At 46.4% G+C, this 11,476-nt stretch overlaps 1 protein-coding gene across 1 annotated transcript; it reads left to right on the top strand.

Annotated features, from left to right (window-relative positions):
* The first annotated feature begins 2,850 nt into the window (after positions 1 to 2,850).
* ctxn3 (cortexin 3) lies at positions 2,851 to 10,121 on the top strand. The gene is made up of 2 exons (XM_086170435.1): positions 2,851 to 3,070; positions 8,857 to 10,121. The coding sequence occupies exons 1-2, from the start codon at positions 3,040 to 3,042 to the stop codon at positions 9,279 to 9,281; spliced, it is 456 nt and encodes a 151-aa protein (XP_086026561.1). The 5' UTR covers positions 2,851 to 3,039; the 3' UTR covers positions 9,282 to 10,121.
* Positions 10,122 to 11,476: the final 1,355 nt, after the last annotated feature.

Below are 11,476 nucleotides of genomic sequence, written 5' to 3'. Positions count from 1 at the left end.
CGTCGGTTTTCTCCGTCATGATGAGGCGCCAGAAAGAAATGATCATTTTTGTGTTTATGATCAAAAAATAAATTAAGCGTCGTCTGTTTTCCACTAGCGCGTGGAAGCGCCGGGAGCCTCCCAGCACGCATTGGCTCATAAGACCGGCCCTTGGCGCGTTTATAAAATAATAACGTAGAGTAGCGCTCTGTACATATCAAACAAGGTCAGACCGAATGTAGAAAGAGCTCCGCTCCCGCGATCTGTGCCTGTAACACTTCAGACCCAGAGTGCCCTCAGTGTGAAAAGGCGCTGGAGTCTCCATTCTACATCCTGTATCTGGTTTCTGCATGGGTGTGTGTGTGTATGTAAAACATCCTGGTTGCTGTTTACTTTCTGCATGATTGTTTATTCATGGCGGCACGGTGGTTAGCGCTTCTAACTCACAGCGCCGGTTCAATTCCGATAGGGTTTCCTCCCGCTGTCCAAAAAACATGCAGGACGTTCATTGGAATCTGTGCGGCGCTGTGACAGGCCGGAGCTCCAGGGCGAACCGGCCTTTCGCACAATGACAGGATCGGCGGTTTGGACGACGAACGATTGTAGAGCGACGATCCATTCATTCTGTCATTGTCTATGTTGCTTATTGCTTATGGCGGGAGGCGGGGTTTCACCCGATCCCTTCGCCCGTCAATCACGGGGTCGGCATACTTTCGGACAACTCGGACGCTTCGCTTAACCTCCAGACTGTGGATGGCGTCTGATAAAATACAACCAAATCGCTGTTTCGTCAGTCAAATCGCCGTAAGTGTGGACGTAAAATTGCTGCAACCCCATAATTGGAAAAAGATTAATTCAACTCCATCTTTTCGGCCTTTCAATCTCTTTATATTAACATTTCTGTTATATCTCTTCTGGTTAGATACCAAACTGCATTTCATTGCACAGTAAGGCTTAATCCAATCGCAGAGATCAAGTACACATACATGTATGAGCTCTCATCAAAGAAATGAATATATATACATGAAGGTTTTCATGGCCCAATACTGTTATTACACTTTGGAATGGGACGGCAGGGGAGGATTTAGATTCATAAATGTAATTATGCCTCAATCTGTAGGACCAAATGTTGTTTTAGCCCGTCGGCTCTTCACCGCCTTCCAAATATCTCGAACCGAGGGATGGAGAATATTATCGAGATTATCTCGATAACCGCCTGAGCCGATGGCAAAATAAACGCCCGGAGCGAGTAAACCCAGTAAATGAGATATAACCGGGTAAATAAGATAAGATTATCCCTTGTCTGTCCCGAAACAGGAAAACAGCACGATGGAAATGGGTACTTTTCTCGTACAACCGCACAAGAAATACAAACATAGTACAACTATACGATCTAGCTTTATTTGCTCGCTTGTGTTGACCGAACCTCCGACGACGCATCCGCAGGCCGACCTGCAGACCTTTGGTAAACAGCGTGCGTGCGGCAGAGCGGCTCCTCCCGGGCGAAAATCGAATCAGCTCGGTCGGGATCCCGAAAGTGACGGCTCGTCCGCCGCCCGCCTCTCCCGGACTCTCTCGGCATTCCGGGCGCGTCTCGGCCTCAACGCGAATTTGGACGACGATGAATAAAAAGTCTCGTCTGCTGAGGTTTCAATTAAAGCGGAGGAAGGGTATACAGTGTTTTCACATCAATGATTCATGTCGCCCGGAGGGGGAAAATCCTTTCTTACCACAGGAGCTCCTCACTCCTCCACGCCGGCTCTTAGTGAGGAGCGAGATTCGTCCTGGTGGGATAAAAACGGAACGGGAAAATCCCCTCTTCGGTGTTTGATCCAGCCGGATGTGTCTTTTGGTAGTCGATAAACGTCAAGATGTTCCCCTCGAGGTCCTCGTGCAACACGCTAAGACCAAAGCGGACTTCAAGGGGGGAGCAAATGTGATCCGGGTGGAATGATAACGCGGTCAAGCGATTGGAGAGCAGAGAAAAGAGATTAGACGTCCACCTTGGTTTTTTGTTTTTAGCTAAGGAAAGATAAGTCGCCCGCTCCCTCTGCTTTGCTTCCACCTTCTTCTTCTTGTGCTTTACCTTCCTCCAGCCAATCCTAATAATTCGTAATAATTTGTGGATGTTTTGCCCCCCTCTGTCTCTTTTATATTCATATTTATTTCACTTTTTTTAATTTTTTTGACATTATAACTGCTGCTGTGACAAAGGAATTTTCCCTGTGGGGGTCAACAAAGTTTATCTTACATATATAGATAGAAGGAAAATATGTATAAAATATGAGAAATAGAAATAAAGAATATGAAACAGTATAAATATATGCAAAAGTGGCAACTATTTTTGGCCCCCCACAACTGAGTGCAAGATAAGCAGATAATGAATGACTCAGTGAATAAATGAATTATTGATAGAATATATGACTAACGACCAATTCGATTTTTAACCACTTTCTGGAGAGTTTTATCATCATCATTGTTCTTATTATGAATGTTATTATGAATCTTTGAAGGGGGCAAGTAAAGCACAAAATTAGATAATAAAGTAAATACCAAAACAACCTAAATATGAAGATGATAATAAAAAAAAAATAATGTAAAAAAAACCAACTTAATTCTCATGAGTATATTAATGAAATGAAATGGAATTAAGGGGAAATAAATGATATGAAAGTATTTTTATATGTTTTTGGAAACACACACAAAAAGATAATTTTCTGTCGCAATCTCCCCCATCGTGTCCTGACAGGGATGCTGCAGCCGCCGTGTCCGGCAGACAGAGGCGGGTACCGGGGGGGAGCAGCCGGGATGTGGGCTGGGCCGATCCGCCCCCCCTCCTCCATCCCCTCCGGACCCTCCGCCCCCTCCCTCGTAGCGGAGCCGGGAAGCGCCTGAGCGGGCTGAGCCGAGCCGGGAGCCGCGCAGCCTGGGATGGCATCCAGCCGGAGCACACCCTCCGTCGAATCGCTCCCGGTCCCTGTCGCATCCGCGGCCGACGGCGAGGCGCCGAGGAGCGGGTAGGATGGGCCAGAACCCCCGGCCCCCCCGGTAACCCCGGACATGGAGCCGACGTCCCTGCGAACACACAAAGGTACCCCCCCCCCTACACACACACACACACACACACACACACACACAAACACACACACACACACACACTTGCACACACGCACACTTGCGTGTGTGTGTGCGCGCGTGCGTGTGTGCAGGTGTGCGTGCACGCGTCTCTGCGACACGGATGCTTTTGCACTTGTTGACTGTGCGTCCAGCCTTGCGCGGCTGTGGACGGCCGTGCGTGCGGCCGTGCGCGTCTCACCTGTCCGCGTCATGGTGCCCGCGGACGGGAACCTTAAGTGATATTGCAGCGTCCTTGTCTGGCAACTTCACTCTGCAACCTCCACGCACACACACACACACACACACCCACACACACACACTCCTGCCGTCATGATGTTGCGTTTTCTCCATCGCGCTGCGCCCAATGACCTAAAGCTTTCGTGCATTTCTAATACACTATGCGTTATCCTATCTAGTCTCAGACTAAACACACACACACACACACACACACACACACACACACACATGCTTTCCCCTGGAGGGAGGACGCCTGTGGGGTCACAGCAGATCTGGTGTCACATCTCTGGAAGCTCTTTAAGCTCACCCCTCAGGCTGAAGGTTAAAACTGCGGCTCTGCTTTGTTTTTATAATTATTATTATTATTATTAAAGTCAGGGGGATCAACAAGTCCCGAGAAGGTTTCGGTTCTGGTGTCGGATAATCATGGCCCCCCCCCTCCTCCGGGTGGGACGGACGGCGGTTGGGTGGAGGCGTCTGGAGCTGCTGCAGGGTGATGAAGGTGTGATGTTTGAAGGATGCTCTGAGACAGGACCCGTGGCCATGAAACCTCCAGGCGACCTTCCACCACTTCAGCCAAATTGTTCGGGTTGGGCGGCGCAGTGGCGAGCGCTTCCTCCTCGCGGCGAGAAGGTTCCCGGTTCCGTCTCCGTGTCTGCGTGGGTTCCTCCATGTTCCTCCTTCAGCGTGGGAGGTTCATTGAAGACCCTTAAACAGGGGCGGGCAAACTACGGCCCGCGGGCCACATACGGCCCGTCGGTCTTTATAATCCGGCCGGCCAAAGATCAGTACAGAATTCATACTTTATGAGAAAAAGTTGATTATTTCATTTTTGGAGCCACTTGAGAACAGTTGAGAATTTGATTGGCTTTGTGATTTAGCCTTGACATACTGACACGCATGTATGAGCTGGACGTGACGCGACAAGGGGGAAAAAAAACGGTTCGTGCATGAAATGCAAGCTTCAAAACCAAGCTGGTTTTATTTTCAAAGCGTTTTTTCATGCGTTTTTTTTTTTTTTTTTAATATGTATCATATCTTGTGCTGACCCGTCCCGTCTGTCAAATTTCTGTCTGCCAATGTTTGCCCACCCCCGCCCTAAGATGTCAAGACATGTGAATGACAGGCTGAATGTTTGTATCTCCGAATTCCATTTAAATGAGTGAATGGTTTTGTCTCGAAATAAAACGCGAATGTCAGTATCTCAAAATGAACGGGTGAATGTTTGCACGTCTCGATATTGCATTTAAATGAGCGATTGAATGGCTGCTTTTCTCTATGGCAGGTAAATGAGAGGGTGAATGGCAGTATGTCAATATGACGGGTGAATGTTCGTATATGACATTTAAATGACAGGGTGAATGATTAATGTCTTGCATTTCAATGAGAGTGAATGGATTCTTGTCTCTGCATGACGTTTGAATGAGAGGGTGAATGGTTGAATCACTCTATATGACGGATGAATATTTGGATGTCTCTATATGATGTTTGAATGAGAGGATGAATATCTCTATAATACATTTCAGTGAGATAGTGAATTGTTTTTGTCTTTAAGTGATATGTGAATGAAAGGGTGAATGGTTGACTTATGAATGAAAGGGTGAATGTGTCTCTACACGTGGTAACCGGCCCAGGGTGAACCCCGCCTCTCGGCTGGGATGGACTCCAGCACCCCAAGTGCAAGATAGGCAGTATCTATAATGCATTAATGAATGAATATATGAATGAATGTGTCAGATATGAGGACAGAAACCCCTTTTATCTGGTGATTATTGACCTCGCCGCTCAGAATTAGAGCCGGGGGTCACCGGCTCGGCCCCCCTCCCCGACCTCATCGTCACATGACATGCAGAAGGTCGTCCCCTCACATCGATAAACCATCTTATCCGTCTAACGGTTCCTTCGGGGACGTCCGACGCGCCGGGGTTTCCCGCTCCTCCTCCTCCACGCGCCCCCGTATGAACGGGCCAGACTCCAGAGCTCGGCTATGTTTGAAACACTTAAAGCGGAATCTGACCCGGCGCCGGCGAGCTGACCCATGACAGCGATAAACTTTATTACCCGCCGCCTAATGGTTATTACACGGGCATTAATACGGAAGGTTATCGCCGTATTTTCTAGCAGGATGATCTCACCGCACCTCGGATGTCAGAGGAGGCCTGTCCCCTTCCGTCAAGGAGGTCACAGCAGCTCCGCCTCAGGCCGCCGCCGTTCTATAATGACGGATTACGGATGAGAACATTATTTTATAAGCCGTGTTCATCATAGGAGGGGGGGGTTCGAGTGCACGGAGCTCGGGCTCGGCTTTTCCTCCGGGTCCCCCCCCGAAGGGCACGCCTTTGTGGATCGAGCAGCTCCTGAATCAGGATGAAGATGCTGAAATGTTGGGGGTCCTGGACTGGAAGTCTCCATGTTCACCCCGCGTTTCCTCACACAGGCCAAAACTACAACTTCATTGGAGACTTAAGTTGCTCAGATGTGGGATGAGAGGGTGAATACTTGTGGAAATCTTCTGACAAATCTTGAAGACGTAAGTAGCCTCATCCGAGAGGCTACTTCAAGTCTAGTTGCAACAATAACAGTAGATATGAATATATATATATATATAGAGAAGGCAACTGAATAATTGCATATATATATGAGAGGGTGAATGGTTATATGTCTAGATAAGATAAGATAAGATAAGATAAGATAAGATAAGATAAGATAAGATAAGATAAGATAAGGTAATACTTATTGATCCCCATAGGAGATAGGGGAATTTTAATAGAATTAAGAAATTAATAAATGAATTTGTCACAGCAGCTTTACAATACAATAAATATGAATATAAATATAAATATACATTAATATATATGAATATAAATTACATATGAATATGCATATATAAAAATAAATATTAATATAAATTAAATACAAATATGCATATATAAATAAATATTAATATAAATTAAATATATACATATATATATATACATAAATAGAAAAGACAACTGCATAATTGCATATATGAGAGGGTGATGGTTATATGTCTAGATAAGATAAGATAAGATAAGATAAGATAAGATAAGATAAGATAAGATAAGATAATACTTATTGATCCCAATGGGGGAAATTATTTGTCACAGCAGCGCAACAATAACAATAAATATGGATGTAAATATAAACAGAAAAGCCAACTGAAGAACGAAGAGAGGAGATAAATGGATGGATGGATAAATAAATAAATACAGAAAGAGAAGTAAAAATAGTTGGAGCTGCTGCGACAGGCTGCCATCTTGAAAATATACGATAGGGTGAATGATGGATGTCTCCTTATGTGAGGGTGATGGTTTGTATGTCAGTGGAGGTTCTCAGTCATCCAGGTTATGGTGAATTATTGTCAAAATCCTCTTGTCACGGCAACGGGACTTGAATTTAAATAGTTGGTGTCTCTGTTTAAGAGGGTGAATGTTGGACGTTTCTATGAGAACGTGAATGGTTGCATGTCTATATGCGGACGGTCCAGGATGAACCCCGTCTCTCGCCCATTTCCAACCGAGCGACCCTAAGTGTAGGAAAAGCAGTTTAGATGACGAATGAATTCATTCATTCATCATTTAATGCTGAAATATTTGTAAAAGCTCAAGGAGACTAGAGGAAATGTTCGCCTTTTCATGAAAGTTGGCCTGTATGAAAGGTGTAAGGCTCCCTCACTTCTTCCTTTTGTCTCAGCATAAAAAAAAACAATCAAAATTCACGGGAGGAGCTGCCATCCAGAGCGATTTCAGAAACTGAGGCGACGCAAAACCTGCCTCGCCCGCTATATTTTTCAATTTCCCTAATTCTTCTAAGCACCTTTAGTTTCCCGGTGCTTCCAAAACACAAGAGCAACCATCGTCTTCACGGAAGGACTGGACAGATTTACGGGTAAATCTAAACATTAGCAGATCGTCGTTATGCATTTAGAGTTAACAGATAAAAAAAAAAAAAAATCGGCATTAATTGAACTGATGGAGGAAATCGCAAAGTGTACAGACAAGCATGTTTTTATTGGCTTTAAAAAAAAATAAATAAAAAACAAGGCTCTCTGCCATCACTCAATCAAAGTGATCACGCAGGATGGAGGAGGATCGGGCTGAACGGATGGTCACACCTCGTGCACAAAACGTGTTTATGCACGAGGATGACAGGCGGAGGGTGTACGAGCGGTAAATATAAATTGAATCTGTCACCGGCGCCGCCTGTAACTCGCCAATCTTCTGATGAAGTACGATCCAGAGGGGCTCCGTGACCCCCCCGGGCGGAACGGGAGGAGGGCGTTCGCGGCCGATCGGGTTTGGCGGGAAGCAAAAACTAGAGCAAAAACTGCCCTGCCATAAATCATGTAGCACCGGTCTCGGTATCTGCTGCCCTGAAATGGACTTCTGTAAGCCCGTGATTGCTGCGGTGAGAAGAAACCGGGCCGATAGACGGCCGACGCCTTTATTGAATATGAACGCACGGATAATCGGAGCCGTTAATCCAATTCAAACTCCGCACATGAAATATCATAATAAAATAAAAAGGTGGTGCAGCGGTTCGCAACCATGGTTCTCCGTTGTCTATTTTATCCTTGTTGGTCTCAGCATAATCGCTTATTTCTGTTTATTTTTGTCATTGCTATTGTCACTCTGTCTATGTTTCTATCCCTGTTGTTTTCATTTTGGTTGTCTATTTTCCCCCTTAGTGTCTTTTTTTTCTGTTTTCCATTCTCATCCTTGATGTTGTTGTTGTTGTTGTTGTTGTTGTTGTTGTTCTCTCTGCTATCTATTTATTTGTGGATGTCTTTTGCTATCTCCTAATTGTCTTTATTTGTATCTATATTCATATTTGTTCGCACTATAACTATTACTATAACTGAATTTCCCCTATGGGGATCAATCAAGTTTATCTTATCTTATCTTATCTTATCTTATCTTATCTTATCTTATTCGTCGAGGTTCTCAGGTTTCCTCCTACAGTCCATAAACCTGCAGGAGACCCGAAGCAGCCCAGATGTTTGAATGGTTGAGTGAATGAGTAAATGCAGGGTTGTGAGCCTCCATATGACATATAAATGAAAGGAAAAAATCTGGCGCAGTGTTCTCCGGTTTTCCCTCCCACAGTCCAAAAACATGCGGGAGGTTGATTGGAATAAATCGGAAAAATGCCGAGGCGTGTGAATGAGAGCGTGAATGTCTGTCCGTCTCTGTATGTGGTCCTGCGGTCGGTACATCTCTGGTCCAATGACAGCTGAGAAAGGCTCCGGCACCCCCTGCGAGCATGACCGCAGGATGAATGGAAGATTGCATGGATAAAACAAAATGTTCATTAACCCATAAGCTGCTAGCGATGTGCTAAAAGGGAAAACATTTTCACCATGCAATGTGATAAAGTTACATAAACCTCCCGCTGGATGCGGAGCTGGGGGGTGTTGACGACCCCGACGTGAAACGAAAAAAAAAATGAGATCGATGTCGCTTTTGTTGTCAGTTGACTGAAAAGCGATGCTTGTTTCTCCAGGGAATGAGGTCCATCTGAAGGGGCGGGGCCGAGCCGGCGTGAAGAGGATGCCACAGCGCCCCCTAGGGGAGCTGCAGTATCTGTGTCCTGCCCTCTCTGCACACTTCTGCTCCTGGATGATGGAGGGAGAGCCCTTCACCTCTGCTCTCTCCTCTTTGCTGCACTCCGCCGGGGGGCACTTCGTCGCCCTCTCCTCCTCCTCTTCTTCTTCCTCCGCGTCCTCGTCGGATTCCACCATCACTGCCATGTCCCTGGAACAGAAGACCACCTTCGCCCTGGTCATCTTCCTCTTCGTCTTCCTCCTCATACTCATCGTGAGATGCTTCCGTATCCTCCTCGACCCGTATCGCAGTATGCCGACCTCCACCTGGGCCGACGGCCTGGACGGGCTGGAGAAGGGCCAGTTCGATTACACTCTTGCTTAGCGCTGTGGAAAGAACACCCACCTGTCCTGGAGAACGTCCGCACATGCTTACGTCCATTGTCGTCGGCCAGCAGGGGGCGCCAAAGCGGATCGTCTCACGTCGCCTCGTTCGAATGTCACCCTTGAGAAGCTGACGGGGCGATGGCGTTCAAGAAGAGAAGCTCGCCGGACGGCGGTTGGCTGGGGGTCCCGCCGTGTCCGCCGAGTGGAAACAACAAACATGCACAAACGGCAAATCCGGACGTTTCGGACGGCTCACGAGTCGGACGGCTCGCGAGTCACGCGCCGAGTGAAAAGGACGGGAGTTTTGTTTTCCTTCGTTTCGTTCTTCCGTCGGTTTCTCAGTTCGTACCTCAGCTCCCCCTCTCTCTGTTGCACACGTTTTTCCTTCGATGTCGACAAACACTCGCTCACTTGACCCACGTCTAATCCCCCCCCCCAGTGCAGTCGCTGCGCCTCGAAAACACACTTTGTTTTCAACCCTAGCGCCCAGTGGCACAGTGGCAAGACGAGCGTTGGCTACTACTGAAAGTGTAATTTTAAACTCCTCCCCCACTGGCTTATTTAATTTAATTTAATTTAATTTAATTTAATTTTATTTTATTTTATTTTATTTTATTTTATTTTATTTTATTTTATTTTATTTTATTTTATTTTATTTTATTTTATTTTATATATTTCTATCTTGTTTTATTTTTCATTTGATTTAATTTTTTCATATAGATACAAGCCAGCACTCACCTTCACGACCAAACTAGCCGGTCTGTCAACAGCCAAGAAATATTCAGTTTTATGAATATGTCAATATGGAATACATTAAAAAAAAAAAAAAAAAAACAAACAGAGCTTCTAGTTTTAGACTAAAAGAGCATTTTATCCTGGTTAATCCATTGTTGTTTACATTTTACATTAAAAAAACAACAACAATAACAACAATGAAAGAAGAATACATTTAGATTAGCATGCTAATGAGTACGGCTAACGTCGACCGTGCTATATTGTGCCTCCGCCGCCGCAGTGGCTTCGGCGTGGAAGCAGCTTGCGTTGCAGATTCGTTGCCGCCGCCGCCGCCGCCATCCGAGATGACGTGGCACAGCATGATGCTCGCTTCTTTCGCTGCATGCCAGTGGTCCCTTTCCTAAGCTATTTTAGCAGCGTCAGCCGCGACATGTTGGCGAAACCGTGCATCTTGTCATCGGCGGGCAAAGAGTTAATTGGTCCGAAGAAGCCAAAGTCATATTTAAGTGCCACGGGTTGTATATGTAGATGGATGCCATGCCAAGAAATCAAACATCCTCCCGCAGTGAAATTCTCCCAAAGACGGTTTCTGCTGTTCGAAACAGTTACGCTTTCACTTTGATGTATTTTCCAGCGATAGGGTCTCTGTCGGTTTTGTTAATAATTTAACGCTAAAAAAAAAAAAAAAAAAAAAAAAAAAGAGGAAAAAGGCAGCGAGCGCTGCGGCCCTGTCTCGGACAAACCGAAAGCAGATCTCTGCATGTGTGCTCAACGTCCGAAAAGCCCCGTGACATTCGAGCCGGAGTCTCGAGACGGACGCCGCTGCTGTTCGACAGGATTGCGGCCACTCGTCGCCCCGCCTGTCTTCCGCGCCCGTACCTGCACACTTACCTCGCACTGAAAATGAATAACGAGGTGCTTCGGCGGGGACGCACATCGCCTCCCGATGACTTCGCCGGGTGCAGGATGGCAGAGCGCGGAGCCGCGATACTTGGCGCTTTGCAGGGGGAAGGAGGCTCGATTATGTAATCCATCTACATATTCTGTCAGTTAAGCGGCCTGGAGCTTTAGAAATGAAATACGGTGATTTAAACAGGAGTTAGGTGATCAGATCAGCGGGGGGAAAAAAATCAAACCGTACGAATATTCACCGCTTCTTTCGGTACTTGAGACAATAATAAAGCTATTTGGGCTCAACACCCGGCCCTCCGACGGATCGCGATGTGCACTTGAAGGAAAACCACGATCCCGAGACGAAGTTGACGGATCCTCACATGGGACTCTGATGACACGGTGAATGTCGCCGTCCGGAAAGCTTAATCGTCACAGCCTCACACCACGCGGCGCCTGTGCAAACCTCGCAGCGATTTTCCGTCACCCCTTTGTCGAACTCTTCCGGTTTACAGCGACGGACGCTGTACGTCAAAGACGACCCCCGCGGTGCCTCGCCTCATACAG

This window comes from Fistularia commersonii, chromosome 23 (genome assembly GCF_037954325.1).
Source record: "Fistularia commersonii isolate RoL2024-O1a breed Wild chromosome 23, RoL_Fcom_v1.0, whole genome shotgun sequence".
NCBI classification, from domain to species: Eukaryota; Metazoa; Chordata; class Actinopteri; order Syngnathiformes; family Fistulariidae; genus Fistularia; species Fistularia commersonii.
Note: the sequence above shows the minus strand (reverse complement) of the source record. Positions and strands in the feature narration are given on the sequence as shown.